At 49.2% G+C, this 19,604-nt stretch overlaps 1 protein-coding gene across 3 annotated transcripts in view; it reads left to right on the forward strand.

Moving 5' to 3' along the window:
* Window positions 1-18,990, forward strand: part of LOC115126521 (SH3 domain and tetratricopeptide repeat-containing protein 2-like) — a 78,532-nt gene extending 59,542 nt beyond the window's left edge. For 2 of the 3 annotated variants that reach the window (XM_065019878.1, XM_065019876.1), the window contains 10 exons: window positions 1,048-1,374; window positions 2,382-2,602; window positions 8,378-8,544; window positions 9,775-9,952; window positions 12,374-12,524; window positions 12,994-13,116; window positions 13,370-13,520; window positions 13,704-13,900; window positions 15,180-17,275; window positions 17,861-18,990. In XM_065019878.1, coding sequence (XP_064875950.1) covers window positions 1,048-1,374; window positions 2,382-2,602; window positions 8,378-8,544; window positions 9,775-9,952; window positions 12,374-12,524; window positions 12,994-13,116; window positions 13,370-13,520; window positions 13,704-13,900; window positions 15,180-15,674 — 2,010 coding nt within the window. In that variant the 3' untranslated portion in view covers window positions 15,675-17,275; window positions 17,861-18,990. The remainder of the gene's footprint in view (window positions 1-1,047; window positions 1,375-2,381; window positions 2,603-8,377; window positions 8,545-9,774; window positions 9,953-12,373; window positions 12,525-12,993; window positions 13,117-13,369; window positions 13,521-13,703; window positions 13,901-15,179; window positions 17,276-17,860) is intronic. The other variant, XM_065019877.1, reaches the window with a different exon arrangement.
* Window positions 18,991-19,604: the final 614 nt, after the last annotated feature.

A 19,604-nucleotide genomic window follows, 5' to 3' on the forward strand; every position in this document is an offset into this window, starting at 1 on the left:
TGAGGACTGCAGATGTGGCCAGGGCAATAAATTGCAATGTCCTAAGACAGCGCTACAGGGAGACAGCTGATTGTCCTCGCAGTGGCAGACCACGTGTAACAACACCTGCACAGGATCGGTACATCCGAACATCACACCTGCGGGACAGGTACAGGATGCAACAACAACTGCCCGAGTTACACCAGGAACGCACAATCCCTCCATCAGTGCTCAGACCGTCTGCAATAGGCTGAGAGAGGCTGGACTGAGGGCTTGTAGGCCTGCTGTAAGGCAGATCCTGGCCTGGTTTATCAGCAAAGGAATGAGCGTTACACCGAGGCCTGTACTCTGGAGCGGGATCGATTAGGAGGTGGAGGGTCTGTCATGGTCTGGGGCAGAGTGTCACAGCATCATCAGACTGAGCTCGTTGTCATTGCAGACAATCTCAACACTGTGCGTTACAGAGACGACATCCTCTTCCCTCGTGTTGTACCCTTCCTGCAGGCTCATCCTGACATTACCCTCCAGCATGACAATGCTACCAGCCATACTGCTCGTTCTGTGCGTGATTTCCTGTAAGACAGGAATGTCAGTGTTCTGCCATGGCCAGCGAAGAGCCCAGATCTCAATCCCATTGAGCACGTCTGGGACCTGTTAAATCGGAGGGTGAGGGCTAGGTCCATTCCCCCCAGAAATGTCCGGGAACTTGCAGGTGCCTTGGTGGAAGAGTTGGGTAACATCTCACAGAAAGAACTGGCAAATATGGTGCAGTGCATGAGGAGGAGATGCACGGCATTACTTAATGCAGCTGGTGGCCACACCAGATACTGACTGTTACTTTTGATTTTGAAACCCCCCTTTGTTCAGGGACACATTATTCCATTTCTGTTAGTAACATGTCTGTGGATCTTGTTCAGTTTATGTCTCAGTTGTTGAATCTTGTTATGTTCATTCAAATATTTACACATGTTAAGTTTGCTGAAAATAAACGCTGTTGACAGTGAGAGGACATGTCTTTTTTGCTGAGTTTATAATTCTTCAAATGTTTTACATGTAAATGTTTCATAGGTGCGTCTGAACCCGCGATGGAAAGAGGGGACGTCTCTTCTCCCAGCCCAGATCGTGGTATACCTGCAGCAGGCTCTGGCAATTGCGGAGCGGGGTGGCGACCTTAAGACCCAGAGAGACCTATGTCTGGGCCTGGCCAGTGTTTACCAGCAACACGGGGCCCTGGAGAAGGCCCTGCACTGTGCCCAGCAGGCTGTACAGACCGGGGGAGGTATCAACGAGGAGGAGGGGTTTGAGGCATCAGTACTGCTGGGATGGCTGTTAGTCCTGACGGGACAGCCTGAGAGGGCACAGAACACCTTGCAGCCACTATTACAGTCTCTACAGGTAACTACTGTCTCTACAGGTCACTACAGTACCTCTGGTAACTACAGTCTCTACATGTAACTACACTCTCTCTGGGAACTACAGTCCCTACAGGTAACTAGAGTCTCTACAGGTAACTACAGTCTCTACAGGTAACTACAGTCTCTCAGGTAACTACATTCTCTCGGGTTACTACAGTCTCTACAGGTAACTACAGTCTCTCTGGTAACTACAGTCCCTACAGGTAACTACAATCTATACAGGTAACTACACTCTCTCTGGTAACTACAGTCCCTACAGGTAACTACAGTCTCTACAGGTAACTACAGTCTCTCAGGTAACTACATTCTCTCAGGTAACTACAGTCTCTACAGGTAACTACAGTCTCTCTGGTAACTACAGTCCCTACAGGTAACTACAGTCTCTACAAGTAACTACACTCTCTCTGGTAACTACAGTCTCTCAGGTACCTACAGTCTCTACAGGTAACTACAGTCTCTACAGGTAACTACAGTCTCTACAGGTAACTACGGTCTCTACAGGTAACTACACTCTCTCTGGTAACTGCATTCTCTCAGGTAACTACAGTCTCTACAGGTAACTACAGTCTCTCAGATAACTACATTCTCTCAGGTAACTACAGTCTCTACAGGTAACTACAGTCTCTCTGGTAACTACAGTCCCTACAGGTAACTACAGTCTCTACAAGTAACTACACTCTCTACAGGTAACTACAGTCTCTACAGGTCACTACAGTCTCTAACGGTAACTACAGTCTCTACAGGTAACTACAGTCTCTAACGGTAACTACAGTCTCTACAGGTAACTACAGTCTCTACAGGTCACTACAGTCTCTACAGGTCACCACAGTCTCTCTGGTATCTACAGTCTCTACAGGTAACATTATCTCTACAATATTATGAGTCATCATCACCACCTGCTTGTGTTACAGTAGTTTTTAACAGGACTTGTAAAGATCTTGTAATCAATGAATCAATTAAACCTCTATTTCCTTTCTTTCCTTGCAGGGAACCGACAGCCCGACCCAGAGGGGAGTGATCCACAACCTGCTGGCTCTGTGTCTGCGGCAGCAGGGTGGCATCCCCGAAGCTGGCAGCCACCTCCACCATGCCCTCACCATCTCCAGGGAGAGTGGCAACCAAAGGAACCAGGCCCTGGCCCTCGCCAACCTGGGCTGCCTGGCACTGGGCGTGGGGGCACCCACACTGGCAGAACGATTCCTATTCAGGTCAGCAAGGAGGGAGGGAGTGTGGGGCTGAGGGGGCAGTGGGTCAGAAGTGTTTGTGTGTGTGTGTTTGTGTGTGTGTGTGTGGGGGGGGGGTGCGTATACAGTAGGTGACTGCGTACACGCGTGCCTGTTACATTTGTAATAATATGAATCCTTTCCTGGTCGAGTTAGTGTCTGTATCTCTACACGGTTGTAGCCTGCTAAATGAGAGGGACTGTTTCCTACTGTATGTCCCTCAGGTCTCTGTGGTTGTAGCCTGTTAAATGAGAGGGACTGTTTCCTACTGTATGTCCCTCAGGTCTCTGTGGTTGTAGCCTGTTAAATGAGAGGGACTGTTTCCTACGGTATATCCCTCAGGTCTCTGTGGTTGTAGCCTGCTAAATGAGAGGGACTGTTTCCTACTGTATATCCCTCAGGTCTCTGTGGTTGTAGCCTGTTAAATGAGAGGGACTGTTTCCTACTGTATGTCCCTCAGGTCTCTGTGGTTGTAGCCTGTTAAATGAGAGGGACTGTTTCCTACTGTATATCCCTCAGGTCTCTGTGGTTGTAGCCTGCAAAATGATCCAAGATGGCGTAGCAGTAAGTCGTCCTGTCGCGTCGTGTCCCCTGTAAATAGTATATTTTTCGTTTTTTACATATTTTCCTTCACATATCTCTTTAAAAACTTTTTGCTAAACCTAAGCTTCCAAATACTCTCCTGCAACCCGCCTCACCCAATGTATCTATTTTTCCTAAAGTATTCATATTTACTTCGGAACCGGAACCCCTCAACTGAAGCTAGCCAGCTATGCTAGCGGTCTTCAGCTAACCGGTCATCAGCTAACCTTCAGCCCGGAAAGCTCTCGCCAGTTCGAACAACGCAACTCTAACCAGAGCATAACGGACCTATTTATTTTTCATCCCCATATTCATCCCCGGATTCCCACCGCAAACTGAATATTTTTCAGCTGGATCTTCACAACTAGCTATCTAGCTATCTACGAACTGTTAGCTTGCTAGCACAGGCCTGCTAACCGTCTGAATTGCCGCGTCCCAATACCCATATTTACTTTCTATCTCTTTTTGATTTTTAATTTGTTTATACCTTCCGGAAACCTGCCTCACCCAATGTGATACGGAATCGCTATTATTTTGAATTTTTTTAGAACACACTCAAGAACCTCCAGAAGCTAACCAGCTAACTAGCTACAAGCTATTTAGTCTTTGTTAGTTTTTTTTTTTCACCTGGATAACACTCGCCAGTCCAGCTTCCCTGCCCCATCCACCGCTGCCCCCTGGACACTGATCTCTTGGCCACATAGCTGATGCACGTTGGACTGTCCATTAATCACGGTACTCCATTCTGCTTGTTTGTTTTATCTGTTGGCCCCGTTGCCTAGACAACGCCATTTTACCTGCTGTTGTCGTGTTAGCTGATTAGCTGTTGTTATCTCACCTACTGTTTTAGCTAGCTTTCCCAATTCAACACCTGTGATTACTGTATGCCACGCTGTATGTCTTTCTCAAATGTCAATATGCCTTGTATACTGTTGTTCAGGTTAGTTATTGTTTTAGTTCACAATAGAGCCCCTAGTTCCACTCTTCATACCCCTGATAACTCCTTCGTCCCACCTCCCACACATGCGGTGACCTCACCCATTACAACCAGCATGTCCAGAGATACAACCTCTCTCATCATCACCCAGGGCCTGGGCTTACCTCCGCTGTACCCGCACCCTGTCTGCGCATTATGCCCTGAATATATTCTACCATGCCCAGAAACCTGCTCCTCTTATTCTCTGTCCCCAACGCTCTAGGCGACCAGTTTTGATAGCCTTTAGCCGCACTCTCATACTACTCCTTCTCTGTTCCGCGGGTGAATTGGAGGTAAATCCAGGCCCTGCATGTCCCCAGGCACCCTCATTTGTTGACTTCTGTGATCGAAAAAGCCTTGGTTTCATGCATGTCAACATCAGAAGCCTCCTCCCTAGGTTTGTTTTACTCACTGCTTTAGCACACTCTGCTAACCCTGATGTCCTTGCTGTGTCTGAATCCTGGCTCAGAAAGGCCACCAAAAATTCAGAGATTTCCATACCCAACGATAACATCTTCCGTCAAGATAGAACTGCCAAAGGGGGAGTTGCAGTCTTCTGCAGAGATAGCCTGCAAAGTAATGTCATACTTTCCAGGTCCATACCCAAACAGTTCGAACTACTAATTTTGAAAATGACTCTCTCCAGAAATAAGTCTCTCACTGTTGCCGCCTGCTACCGACCCCCCTCAGCTCCCAGCTGTGCCCTGGACACCATTTGTGAATTGATCGCCCCCCATCTAGCTTCAGAGTTTGTTCTGTTAGGTGACCTAAACTGGGATATGCTTAACCCCCCGGCAGTTCTACAATCTAAGCTAGATGCCCTCAATCTCACACAAATCATCAAGGAACCCACCAGGTACAACTCTAACTCTGTAAACAAGGGCACCCTCATAGACGTCATCCTGACCAACTGGCCCTCCAAATACAAATGTAAATGTAAAAATACACCTCCGCTGTCTTCAACCAGGATCTCAGCGATCACTGCCTCATTGCCTGTATCCGCTACGGAGCCGCAGTCAAACGACCACCCCTCATCACTGTCAAACGCTCCCTAAAACACTTCTGTGAGCAGGCCCTCCTAATCGACCTGGCCCGGGTATCCTGGAAGGACATTGACCTCATCCCGTCAGTTGAGGATGCCTGGTCATTCTTTAAAAGTAACTTCCTCTCCATTTTAGATAAGCATGCTCCGTTCAAAAAGTGCAGAACCAAGAACAGATACAGCCCTTGGTTCACTCCAGACCTGACTGCCCTCGACCAGCACAAAAACATCCTGTGGCGGACTGCAATAGCATCGAATAGTCCCCGTGATATGCAACTGTTCAGGGAAGTCAGGAACCAATACACACAGTCAGTCAGGAAAGCTAAGGCCAGCTTCTTCAGGCAGAAGTTTGCATCCTGTAGCTCCAACTCCAAAAAGTTCTGGGACACTGTGAAGTCCATGGAGAACAAGAGCACCTCCTCCCAGCTGCCCACTGCACTGAGGCTAGGTAACACGGTCACCACCGATAAATCCATGATTATCGAAAACTTCAATAAGCATTTCTCAACGGCTGGCCATGCCTTCCGCCTGGCTACTCCAACCTCGGCCAACAGCTCCGCCCCCCCCGCAGCTCCTCGCCCAAGCCTCCCCAGGTTCTCCTTTACCCAAATCCAGATAGCAGATGTTCTGAAAGAGCTCCAAAACCTGGACCCGTACAAATCAGCTGGGCTTGACAATCTGGACCCTCTATTTCTGAAACTAGCCGCCGCCATTGTTGCAACCCCTATTACCAGCCTGTTCAACCTCTCTTTCATATCGTCCGAGATCCCCAAGGATTGGAAAGCTGCCACAGTCATCCCCCTCTTCAAAGGGGGAGACACCCTGGACCCAAACTGTTACAGACCTATATCCATCCTGCCCTGCCTATCTAAGGTCTTCGAAAGCCATGTCAACAAACAGGTCACTGACCATCTCGAATCCCACCGTACCTTCTCCGCTGTGCAATCTGGTTTCCGAGCCGGTCACGGGTGCACCTCAGCCACACTCAAGGTACTAAACGATATCATACCTGCCATCGATAAAAGACAGTACTGTGCAGCCATCTTCATCGACCTTGCCAAGGCCTTCGACTCTGTCAATCACCATATTCTTATCGGTAGACTCAGTAGCCTCGGTTTTTCGGATGACTGCCTTGCCTGGTTCACCAATTACTTTGCAGACCGAGTTCAGTGTGTCAAATCGGAGGGCATGCTGTCTGGTCCTCTGGCAGTCTCTATGGGGGTGCCACAGGGTTCAATTCTCGGGCCGACTCTTTTCTCTGTATATATCAATGATGTTGCTCTTGCTGCGGGCGATTCCCTGATCCACCTCTACGCAGACGACACCATTCTATATACTTTCGGCCCGTCATTGGACTCTGTGCTATCTAACCTCCAAACGAGCTTCAATGCCATACAACACTCCTTCCGTGGCCTCCAACTGCTCTTAAACGCTAGTAAAACCAAATGCATGCTTTTCAACCGATCGCTGCCTGCACCCGCATGCCCGACTAGCATCACCACCCTGGATGGTTCCGACCTTGAATATGTGGACATCTATAAGTACCTAGGTGTCTGGCTAGACTGCAAACTCTCCTTCCAGACTCATATCAAACATCTCCAATCGAAAATCAAATCAAGAGTCGGCTTTCTATTCCGCAACAAAGCCTCCTTCACTCACGCCGCCAAGCTTACCCTAGTAAAACTGACTATCCTACCGATCCTCGACTTCGGCGATGTCATCTACAAAATGACTTCCAACACTCTACTCAGCAAACTGGATGCAGTCTATCACAGTGCCATCCGTTTTGTCACTAAAGCACCTTATACCACCCACCACTGCGACTTGTATGCTCTAGTCGGCTGGCCCTCGCTACATATTCGTCGCCAGACCCACTGGCTCCAGGTCATCTACAAGTCCATGCTAGGTAAAGCTCCGCCTTATCTCAGTTCACTGGTCACGATGGCAACACCCATCCGTAGCACGCGCTCCAGCAGGTGTATCTCACTGATCATCCCTAAAGCCAACACCTCATTCGGCCGCCTTTCGTTCCAGTACTCTGCTGCCTGTGACTGGAACGAATTGCAAAAATCGCTGAAGTTGGAGACTTTTATCTCCCTCACCAACTTCAAACATCAGCTATCTGAGCAGATAACCGATCGCTGCAGCTGTACATAGTCTATTGGTAAATAGCCCACCCATTTTCACATACCTCATCCCCATACTGTTTTTATTTATTTACTCTTCTGCTCTTTTGCACACCAATATCTCTACCTGTACATGACCATCTGATCATTTATCACTCCAGTGTTAATCTGCAAAATTGTAATTATTTGCCTACCTCATGCCTTTTGCACACATTGTATATAGACTCCCCCCCCCCTTTTTTTTCTCTACTGTGTTATTGACTTGTTAATTTGTTTACTCCATGTGTAACTCTGTGTTGTCTGTTCACACTGCTATGCTTTATCTTGGCCAGGTCGCAGTTGCAAATGAGAACTTGTTCTCAACTAGCCTACCTGGTTAAATAAAGGTGAAATAAAAAATAAAAAATAAATGAGAGGGACTGTTTCCTACTGTATATCCCTCAGGTCTCTGTGGTTGTAGCCTGTTAAATGAGAGGGACTGTTTCCTACTGTATGTCCCTCAGGTCTCTGTGGTTGTAGCCTGCTAAATGAGAGGGACTGTTTCCTACTGTATATCCCTCAGGTCTCTGTGGTTGTAGCCTGTTAAATGAGAGGGACTGTTTCCTACTGTATATCCCTCAGGTCTCTGTGGTTGTAGCCTGTTAAATGAGAGGGACTGTTTCCTACTGTATATCCCTCAGGTCTCTGTGGTTGTAGCCTGTTAAATGAGAGGGACTGTTTCCTACTGTATATCCCTCAGGTCTCTGTGGTTGTAGCCTGTTAAATGAGAGGGACTGTTTCCTACTGTATATCCCTCAGGTCTCTGTGGTTGTAGCCTGTTAAATGAGAGGGACTGTTTCCTACTGTATATCCCTCAGGTCTCTGTGGTTGTAGCCTGTTAAATGAGAGGGACTGTTTCCTACTGTATATCCCTCAGGTCTCTGTGGTTGTAGCCTGTTAAATGAGAGGGACTGTTTCCTACTGTATATCCCTCAGGTCTCTGTGGTTGTAGCCTGTTAAATGAGAGGGACTGTTTCCTACTGTATGTCCCTCAGGTCTCTGTGGTTGTTCCTGGAGATCTGGGAGAGTCCCGTTGACGAGGAACACGTCCAGACCTACCTATGGTTGGGGCGGAGCTACAAGGACAGGGGGAGGAGCCAGGACGCCAGGCTGTGTTATGAGATGGGCCTCCTCATCTCCCTCCACAGCAGGAATCTACCCAGTAAATATCACTGTCAAAACTAACCCGAAACCTAAACCTAACCTTAACACTAGTTCAACAAAACTACGAAAGACAACAATCAATCACGATCATGTAAATCAAAAGTAGCTACTATCTGAACTTTTACCTCTGTCTTCTGTCTTCTTCTGTCTCTGTCCTCTCGTTTCTCTCTCATATTGTGTCTCTGTCCTCTTGTGTCTCTGTCCTCTTGTGTCTCTGTCCTCTTGTGTCTCTGTCCTCTTGTGTCTCTGTCATCTTTCCTCTTGTGTCTCTGTCCTCTGTCCTCTTGTGTCTCTGTCCTCTTGTGTCTCTGTCCTCTGTCTTCTGTCCTCTTGTGTCTCTGTCCTCTTGTGTCTCTGTCCTCTTGTGTCTCTGTCATCTTTCCTCTTGTGTCTCTGTCCTCTGTCCTCTTGTGTCTCTGTCCTCTTGTGTCTCTGTCCTCTGTCTTCTGTCCTCTTGTGTCTCTGTCCTCTTGTGTCTCTGTCCTCTTGTTTCTCTGTCCTCTTGTGTCTCTGTCCTCTGTCTTCTGTCCTCTTGTGTCTCTATCCTCTTGTGTCTCTGTCCTCTTGTTTCTCTGTCCTCTTGTGTCTCGGTCCTCTGTCCTCTTGTGTCTCTGTCCTCTTGTGTCTCTGTCCTCTGTCTTCTGTCCTCTTGTGTCTCTGTCCTCTTGTGTCTCTGTCCTCTGTCCTCTTGTGTCTCTGTCCTCTTGTGTCTCTGTCCTCTTGTGTCTCTGTCCTCTTGTGTCTCTGTCCTCTGTCTTTTGTTCTCTGTCTTCTGTCCTCTGTCCTCTTGTGTCTCTGTCCTCTTGTGTCTCTGTCCTCTTGTGTCTCTGTCCTCTGTCTTCTGTTCTCTGTCTTCTGTCCTCTGTCCTCTTGTGTCTCTGTCCTCTTGTGTCTCTGTCCTCTTGTGTCTCTGTCCTCTTGTGTCTCTGTCCTCTGTCTTTTGTTCTCTGTCTTCTGTCCTCTGTCCTCTTGTGTCTCTGTCCTCTTGTGTCTCTGTCCTCTTGTGTCTCTGTCCTCTGTCTTTTGTTCTCTGTCTTCTGTCCTCTGTCCTCTTGTGTCTCTGTCCTCTTGTGTCTCTGTACTCTTGTGTCTCTGTCCTCTGTCTTCTGTTCTCTGTCTTCTGTCCTCTGTCCTCTTGTGTCTCTGTCCTCTTGTGTCTCTGTCCTCTGTCCTCTTGTGTCTCTGTCCTCTTGTGACTCGGTCCTCTTGTGTGTCTCTCTCTCTCTAGGTCAGATGGTGGTGGCTAAAATCCTGAGTCGTCACTATGCTGACGTGCTGCTCTATGGACAGAGTATCCTCTACTATGAGCACTGTGTGTCTGTGTCCAGGGACCTGAAGGACAAGAGACTAGAGGGAGAATATCTAGAGATCCTCAGTAGCCTCTACCTGTCCCTCAATACTGAGAAGTAGGTTTATATATCTGTCTGTCTCTACCTGTCCCTCAATACTGAGAAGTAGGTTTATATATCTGTCTGTCTCTACCTCTCCCTCAATACTGAGAAGTAGGTTTATATATCTGTCTGTCTCTACCTCTCCCTCAATACTGAGAAGAAGGTTTATATATCTGTCTGTCTCTACCTCTCCCTCAATACTGAGAAGTAGGTTTATATATCTGTCTGTCTCTACCTGTCCATCAATACTGAGAAGTAGGTTTATATATCTGTCTGTCTCTACCTCTCCCTCAATACTGAGAAGTAGGTTTATATATCTGTCTGTCTCTACCTCTCCCTCAATACTGAGAAGTAGGTTTATATATCTGTCTGTCTCTACCTCTCCCTCAATACTGAGAAGTAGGTTTATATATCTGTCTGTCTCTACCTCTCCCTCAATACTGAGAAGTAGGTTTATATATCTGTCTGTCTCTACCTCTCCCTCAATACTGAGAAGTAGGTTTATATATCTGTCTGTCTCTACCTCTCCCTCAATACTGAGAAGAAGGTTTATATATCTGTCTCAATTTCGATCTCTCCCTCTGTGTCTATCTCTCTCTCTCTGTCTATCTCTCTCTCTCTCTGTCTATCTCTCCCTCTGTGTCTCTCTCTCTGTGTCTAGCTCTCTCTGTGTCTATCTCTCTCTGTGTCTATCTCTCCCTCTGTGTCTACTCTCTCTCTGTGTCTATCTCTCCCTCTGTGTCTATCTCTCTCTCTCTGTGTCTCTCTCTCTCTCTCTCTGTCTATCTCTCCCTCTGTGTCTATCTCTCTGTGTCTATCTCTCTCTCTGTGTCTATCTCTCCCTCTGTGTCTATCTCTCTCTCTGTGTCTATCTCTCCCTCTGTGTCTATCTCTCTCTCTGTGTCTATCTCTCCCTCTGTGTCTATCTCTCTCTCTGTGTCTATCCCTCCCTCTGTGTCTATCTCTCTCTCTGTCTATCTCTCTCTCTGTGTCTATCCCTCCCTCTGTGTCTATCTCTCTCTCTGTCTATCTCTCTCTCTGTGTCTATCCCTCCCTCTGTGTCTATCTCTCTCTCTGTCTATCTCTCCCTCTGTGTCTATCTCTCTCTGTGTCTATCTCTCCCTCTGTGTCTATCTCTCTCTCTGTCTATCTCTCTCTCTGTGTCTATCCCTCCCTCTGTGTCTATCTCTCTCTCTGTCTATCTCTCTCTCTGTGTCTATCCCTCCCTCTGTGTCTATCTCTCTCTCTGTCTATCTCTCCCTCTGTGTCTATCTCTCTCTCTGTGTCTATCTCTCCCTCTGTGTCTATCTCTCTCTCTGTGTCTATCTCTCCCTCTGTGTCTATCTCTCTCTCTGTGTCTATCTCTCCCTCTGTGTCTATCTCTCTCTCTGTGTCTATCTCTCCCTCTGTGTCTATCTCTCTCTCTGTGTCTATCCCTCCCTCTGTGTCTATCTCTCTCTCTGTCTATCTCTCTCTCTGTGTCTATCCCTCCCTCTGTGTCTATCTCTCTCTCTGTCTATCTCTCTCTCTGTGTCTATCCCTCCCTCTGTCTATCTCTCTCTCTGTCTATCTCTCCCTCTGTGTCTATCTCTCTCTCTGTGTCTATCTCTCCCTCTGTGTCTATCTCTCTCTCTGTGTCTATCTCTCCCTCTGTGTCTATCTCTCTCTCTGTGTCTATCCCTCCCTCTGCGTCTATCTCTCTCTCTGTCTATCTCTCTCTCTGTCTATCTCTCTCTTACTCTCTCTCTCTGTCTATCTCTCTCTCTGTGTCTATCCCTCCCTCTGTGTCTATCCCTCCCTCTGTGTCTATCTCTCTCTCTGTCTATCTCTCTCTCTGTCTATCTCTCTCTTACTCTCTCTCTCTGTCTATCTCTCTCTCTGTGTCTATCCCTCCCTCTGTGTCTATCTCTCTCTCTCCCTATCAACACTGCAAAGTAACTGCTTTGAGTGAATTTCTGTTTTGCTATTCTCAGATCATCAAAGTCTCTGGACTACAGTAAGCCGAGTCTGAGGATTAATAAAGTTATTAAATTCAAACAGATCATCAAGGAAGTCTCTGGACTACAGTAAGCAGAGTCTGAGGATTAATAAAGTTATTAAATTCAAACAGATCATCAAGGAAGTCTCTGGACTACAGTAAGCAGAGTCTGAGGATTAATAAAGTTATTAAATTCAAACAGATCATCAAGGAAGTCTCTGGACTACAGTAAGCAGAGTCTGAGGATTAATAAAGTTATTAAATTCAAACAGATCATCAAAGTCTGAGGATTAATAAAGTTATTAAATTCAAACAGATCATCTGGACTACAGTAAGCAGAGTCTGAGTAATTAGTCTGAGGATTAATAAAGTTATTAAATTCAAACAGATCATCAAGGAAGTCTCTGGACTACAGTAAGCAGAGTCTGAGGATTAATAAAGTTATTAAATTCAAACAGATCATCAAGGAAGTCTCTGGACTACAGTAAGCAGAGTCTGCGTATCTCCATCGACCTGGGGAAGAGAGAGGAAGAGTCAGAGACCTGGCTTCAGGTGGGACGCATCTACTACCTCATCCATGAAGACGAACTGGCTGACATGTACCTACAGGTGAGTTCAGAGAGAGATAGATATATAGATATATATATATATATAGAGAGAGAGAGAGAGACATTTACTCCCTCATCCACAAAGACGAATTTGCTGACAGGACCCCTCACTGTGGGAGAAGGGGAGGGAGGGAGGACAAGAAGAGCAGGCAAAGGGAAGTAGATTAGTGTCCCTTTGTGTTCCTGCATAGACATTATGGACGTTTATCAGTCAACAACCACAGTGATGACCATCTACTCCCCACACCTGAGCTATAATCACACGGGATCAAATCATCATGTTTTATCATATGATGTCACAATCTGTTTCTCTACAAACCTTGTTTAGAACATCCTGCATTGCATGACCCAAATGCCAAACAACAAGGTTAGAGTTGAATGAATTATAGGTCCCATGTTCTAGTACTGCTACTTTGACCCTCACAGCATTGGATCAATACGCTGATGTATTGATTATGATTGATTGGCAGGCGGCAGTGAAGACAGCCCTGAGGATGAACGACCCACGCTTTGCCATGAGTATCTACGAGGAGGCAGGAGACGTCTTCTTCAAAGGCAACAGGAACAGACTGGCGTCACTGCCCTTCTACAGGGTATCATTGAATTGAATAAACTTTATTGGTCACCAGAGAAGGAAGTTAGGTTGTGGAGTGTCTATCTACTCCTTGAGTTTGCAGATTTTTCCGATTTATTGATAACGTTTATTTCAAAGTCACTTTCTGTATAATAGTTTCAGTTCAATTGGAAATGTACACACATTTATAACAGGTGTGTCTTTATACTCTGGCCTCAGCCTGTTTAAAAGCAACACATTATAACACCAGTGGTTCTCTGCTCTTGTTTCAGGACGGCAGTCTCCCTTTTGCTCGGAGTATCCGTGACGTCGACTCAGAGTTCAGACTGCTGAGTAAACTGAGTGAACTGCTGATGACCCAGGAAGAACACGAAGAGGCTCTACAGTACGCCATTCTGGCTGTACAGATCAGCACCAAAACAGGTACTGTAGGAGGGAGGGACAGAGTTCAATTTCCACTTTTATGACCTGGACCGGGATTTGAAGCAGAAACCCTTCGACTTCCAGCTACTGGTCTGCTTCCTCTAACCAGGACTGACAATCTTGGTTTGAATCTATTCATCCCATTGGTGTAGATAACCATCCTGCTATGTTATTGTCCTCCAGGTGTGTCTGTGAACGAGCGCGCAGCGTACCACCGTCTGGCTACAGTGTACTACAGTCTGGAGCAGTATGAGATGACAGAGAACTGCTACCTCAAGTCTCTGTCTCTCAGCCCTGCTGTACTGCAGCACCCCCTGGAGGCTAGATACTACACCAAGCTCTACTGCAGGCTGGGGGACCTGACCCTGCACAAACTAAAGGTAAAAGCTCTGGCTCTGGAGGGCAGAAGTACTGCCGATGTTCTTTACTATCGGGTAGTTCATTAATCTGTACATGCTTTCCAGTTGAATAGCACTTCAGTATGTGAGAGAGAGACATGGGCTCCTGAGTGGTGCAGCGGTCTAAGGCACTGCATCTCTGTGCTTAGAGGTGTCACAACCAGTCGTGATTGGGAGTCCCATAGGGCAGCGTACAATTGGCCCAGCGTCGTTAGTGTTTGGCCGGGGTAGGCCGTCAATGTAAATAAGAATGTGTTCTTAACTGACTTGCCTAGTTAGAAATAGTAACAAACCCTTTTACACTTTTAATGAATACATTAACTAAAAGGCCAATTATTCCCAACACCTCTGTCCTCCTCCTCTCCCCCATCTCTCCATCTCCCTGCCTTCCTATCCTCTCGCCCATCTCCCCATGCCCTCCTCTCCTCCATCTCTCTCCCCCTCCTCTCCTCCATCTCCCCCACCCTCCTCTCCTCCATCTCTCACCCCCGCTGCCCTCCTCTCCTCCTCTCTCCCCCTCCTCTCCTCCATCTCCCCCTCCCTCCTCTCCTCCATGTCCCACTGCCCTCCTCTCCTCCATCTCTCTCCCCCTCCTCTCCTCCATCTCCCACTGCCCTTCTCTCCTCCATCTCTCCCCTGCCCTCCTCTCCTCCATCTCTCTCCCCCTCCCTCTCCTCCATCTCCCCCACCCTCCTCTCCTCCATCTCTCACCCCCGCTGCCCTCCTCTCCTCCATCTCTCTCCCCCTCCTCTCCTCCATCTCTCTCCCCCCTCCTCTCCTCCATCTCCCCCTGCCCTCCTCTCCTCCATCTCCCACTGCCCTCCTCTCCTCCATCTCTCCCCATGCCCTTCTCTCCTCCATCTCTCCCCTGCCCTCCTCTCCTCCATCTCTCTCCCCCTCCTCTCCTCCATCTCTCTCCCCCTCCTCTCCTCCATCTCCCCCTCCCTCCTCTCTCCATCTCCTCCCCCTCCTCTCCTCCATCTCTCTCCCCCTCCTCTCCTCCATCTCCCCCTCCCTCCTCTCCTCCATCTCCCACTGCCCTCCTCTCCTCCATCTCTCCCCATGCCCTTCTCTCCTCCATCTCTCCCCTGCCCTCCTCTCTCCTCCATCTCCCCTGCCCTCCTCTCCTCCAACTCCCCTGCCCTCCTGCTCCACCCCTACCCTTTTTATCTCCCCCCCTGCTTCCCTTCTCTCCTCTCATCCACCACCAACCTCCTCTCTTCCATCTCTCCTCCCATCTCCCCTACCTTCCTCTCCCCAGGATGCCTATGACTCGATGGGCTACTTTCAGCTTGCTCAGGCTGCTGCCCTGGAGGACCGTGCCAACCCACAGGCACTGTATGTGGTCTGCATGAAGCTGGCAGAGATCCATGCCAACCACATGCCAGACCCACTGCTCTGCCAGGCTTACAGGGACAGGGCACAGAGCCTGAGGAGGGAACTCTCTGGGCTGGGAGAGACGGATGGGAGGGGAGGAATGACAGAGGGGAGGGGACGAGAGATGGAGGGGAGGGGAGGAGAGATGGAGGGGAGGGGAGGAGAGACGGAGGGCAGGGGAGGAGAGACGGACGGGAGGGGAGGAGAGACGGACGGGAGGGGAGGAGAGACGGAGGAGAGGGGAGGAGAGATGGAGGTTAGGAGATACAGAAGGGAGGGGAGGAGAGACGGAGGGGAGGAGAGGAGAGACGGACGGGAGGGGAGGAGAGATGGAGGAGAAGTGATGAGAGATGGAGGAGAGGGGAGAAGAGACATGTGATACAGACCCGGAGACGAGAAACACAGACATGAACGAGATCTAGCCAGAGACTAGGTAGTGAGTCTACAGATACTATCCACAAAGAGGCTATTGACATGGACAGTGCATAGAGCCTGAGGTTGGAGCCTGCTGGGCTATGGGAGACATGGAGAGGGTAGAGACAGAGGGACAACACACAGGACTGGGAGACATGGAGAGAGGAGAGACAGAGACAGGACATCCCAACACTATAGAGAGTAGAAACACAGAGAAACAGCATAGAGTCACAGAAAAGAGAGAAACAGAGACCGAGACTGGATGTGGTGACTATCAATATAGAAGCTAACTCCCAAGATGCTAACTGTAAGGATAGCAGACAGATCAATGCAGATAGCCATGAAACATATTCTGATGTAATGGAGACCGAGACACCAGTCACTCAAACCCAGACAAGAACCTCACAGAGGCTACTCACACTGACCAAAACACTGACAGTACAGACACAAGCGCATGTCAAGCAGACGTTGAACACACACATAATGACTATACAACAACAAGCAGTGTATTTGTAGACACTACAATAACAGAGGAAACTGACAGTACAGACAGAATACATTATGACGCTAACACCACAGAGACTATGCCAACAGACACATGCATCAAACATAGTGACTCAACAACCACAGACAGAGATAAAGACACACCCTACAGACAGCAGTGCCACAGACACAGATCCTCTCCGAGACAGACACAGAGGTAACCCATGGAGACAGCCCTACAGACAGCAGTCCCACAGACACAGATCCTCTCCAAGACAGACACAGAGGTAACCCATGGAGACAGCCCTACAGACAGCAGTGCCACAGACACAGAGGTAACCCATGGAAACAGCCCTACAGACAGCAGTCCCACAGACACAGATCCTCTCCAAGACAGACACAGAGGTAACCCATGGAAACAGCCCTACAGACAGCAGTGCCACAGACACAGATCCTCTCCAAGACAGACACAGAGGTAACCCATGGAGACAGCCCTACAGACAGCAGTCCCACAGACAGAGATCCTCTCCAAGACAGGCACAGAGGTAACCCATGGAGACAGCCCTACAGACAGCAGTGCCACAGACACAGATCCTCTCCAAGACAGGCACAGAGGTAACCCATGGAGACAGCCCTACAGACAGGAGTGCCACAGACACAGAGGTAACCCATGGAGACAGCCCTACAGACAGCAGTCCCACAGACACAGATCCTCTCCAAGACAGGCACAGAGGTAACCCATGGAGACAGCCCTACAGACAGCAGTCCCACAGACACAAATCCTCTCCAAGACAGGCACAGAGGTAACCCATGGAGACAGCCCTACAGACAGCAGTCCCACAGACACAGATCCTCTCCAAGACAGACACAGAGGTAACCCATGGAGACAGCCCTACAGACAGCAGTCCCACAGACACAGATCCTCTCCAAGACAGACACAGAGGTAACCCATGGAGACAGCCCTACAGACAGCAGTCCCACAGACACAGATCCTCTCCAAGACAGACACAGAGGTAACCCATGGAGACAGCCCTACAGACAGCAGTGCCACAGACACAGATCCTCTCCAAGACAGACACAGAGGTAACCCATGGAGACAGCATGGAGACAGCCCTACAGACACAGACAGCAGTGCCACAGACACAGAGGTAACCCATGGAGACAGCCCTACAGACAGCAGTCCCACAGACACAGATCCTCTCCAAGACAGACACAGAGGTAACCCATGGAGACAGCCCTACAGACAGCAGTCCCACAGACACAGATCCTCTCCAAGACAGGCACAGAGGTAACCCATGGAGACAGCTCTACAGACAGCAGTGCCACAGACACAGAGGTAACCCATGGAGACAGCTCTACAGACAGCAGTGCCACAGACACAGAGGTAACCCATGGAGACAGCCCTACAGACAGCAGTCCCACAGACACAGATCCTCTCCAAGACAGGCACAGAGGTAACCCATGGAGACAGCTCTACAGACAGCAGTGCCACAGACACAGAGGTAACCCATGGAGACAGCTCTACAGACAGCAGTGCCACAGACACAGAGGTAACCCATGGAGACAGCCCTACAGACAGCAGTCCCACAGACACAGATCCTCTCCAAGACAGGCACAGAGGTAACCCATGGAGACAGCTCTACAGACAGCAGTGCCACAGACACAGAGGTAACCCATGGAGACAGCCCTACAGACAGCAGTGCCACAGACACAGTGGTAACCCATGGAGACAGCCCTACAGACAGCAGTCCCACTGACACAGATCCTCTCCAAGACAGGCACAGAGGTAACCCATGGAGACAGCTCTACAGACAGCAGTCCCACAGACACAGATCCTCTCCAAGACAGGCACAGAGGTAACCCATGGAGACAGCCCTACAGACAGCAGTCCCACAGACACAGATCCTCTCCAAGACAGGCACAGAGGTAACCCATGGAGACAGCCCTACAGACAGCAGTCCCACAGACACAGATCCTCTCCAAGACAGACACAGCGGTAACCCATGGAGACAGCCCTACAGACAGCAGTCCCACTGACACAGAGGTAACCCATGGAGACAGCCCTACAGACAGCAGTGCCACAGACACAGATCCTCTCCAAGACAGACACAGCAGTAACCCATGGAGACAGCTCTACAGACAGCAGTGCCACAGACACAGAGGTAACCCATGGAGACAGCTCTACAGACAGCAGTGCCACAGACACAGAGGTAACCCATGGAGACAGCCCTACAGACAGCAGTGCCACAGACACATATCCTCTCCAAGACAGACACAGAGGTAACCCATGGAGACAGCCCTACAGACAGCAGTCCCACAGACACAGATCCTCTCCAAGACAGACACAGAGGTAACCCATGGAGACAGCCCTACAGACAGCCGTCCCACAGACACAGATCCTCTCCAAGACAGGCACAGAGGTAACCCATGGAGACAGCTCTACAGACAGCAGTGCCACAGACACAGAGGTAACCCATGGAGACAGCTCTACAGACAGCAGTGCCACAGACACAGAGGTAACCCATGGAGACAGCCCTACAGACAGCAGTCCCACAGACACAGATCCTCTCCAAGACAGGCACAGAGGTAACCCATGGAGACAGCTCTACAGACAGCAGTGCCACAGACACAGAGGTAACCCATGGAGACAGCTCTACAGACAGCAGTGCCACAGACACAGAGGTAACCCATGGAGACAGCCCTACAGACAGCAGTCCCACAGACACAGATCCTCTCCAAGACAGGCACAGAGGTAACCCATGGAGACAGCTCTACAGACAGCAGTGCCACAGACACAGAGGTAACCCATGGAGACAGATCCCTACAGGTAACCCATGGAGACTACAGACAGCAGTCCCACAGACACAGTCCAAGACAGGCACAGAGGTAACCCATGGAGACAGTACAGACAGCAGTCCCAGACACAGATCCTCTCCAAGACAGGCACAGAGGTAACCCATGGAGACAGCCCTACAGACAGCAGTCCCACAGACACAGATCCTCTCCAAGACAGGCACAGAGGTAACCCATGGAGACAGCCCTACAGACAGCAGTCCCACAGACACAGATCCTCTCCAAGACAGGCACAGAGGTAACCCATGGAGAGGTCCTGGAGACAGCCCTACAGAGTGCCACAGACACAGAGGTAACCCATGGAGACAGCTCTACAGACAGCAGTGCCACAGACACAGAGGTAACCCATGGCAGTCCCACAGACACAGATCCAAGACAGGCACTAACCCTCCAAGACAGGACACAGAGGTAACCCATGGAGACAGCCCTACAGACAGCAGTCCCACAGACACAGATCCTCTCCAAGACAGACACAGCGGTAACCCATGGAGACAGCCCTACAGACAGCAGTGCCACAGACACAGATCCTCTCCAAGACAGACACAGCAGTAACCCATGG

This window comes from Oncorhynchus nerka, linkage group LG6 (genome assembly GCF_034236695.1).
Source record: "Oncorhynchus nerka isolate Pitt River linkage group LG6, Oner_Uvic_2.0, whole genome shotgun sequence".
Lineage (NCBI taxonomy): Eukaryota > Metazoa > Chordata > Actinopteri > Salmoniformes > Salmonidae > Oncorhynchus > Oncorhynchus nerka.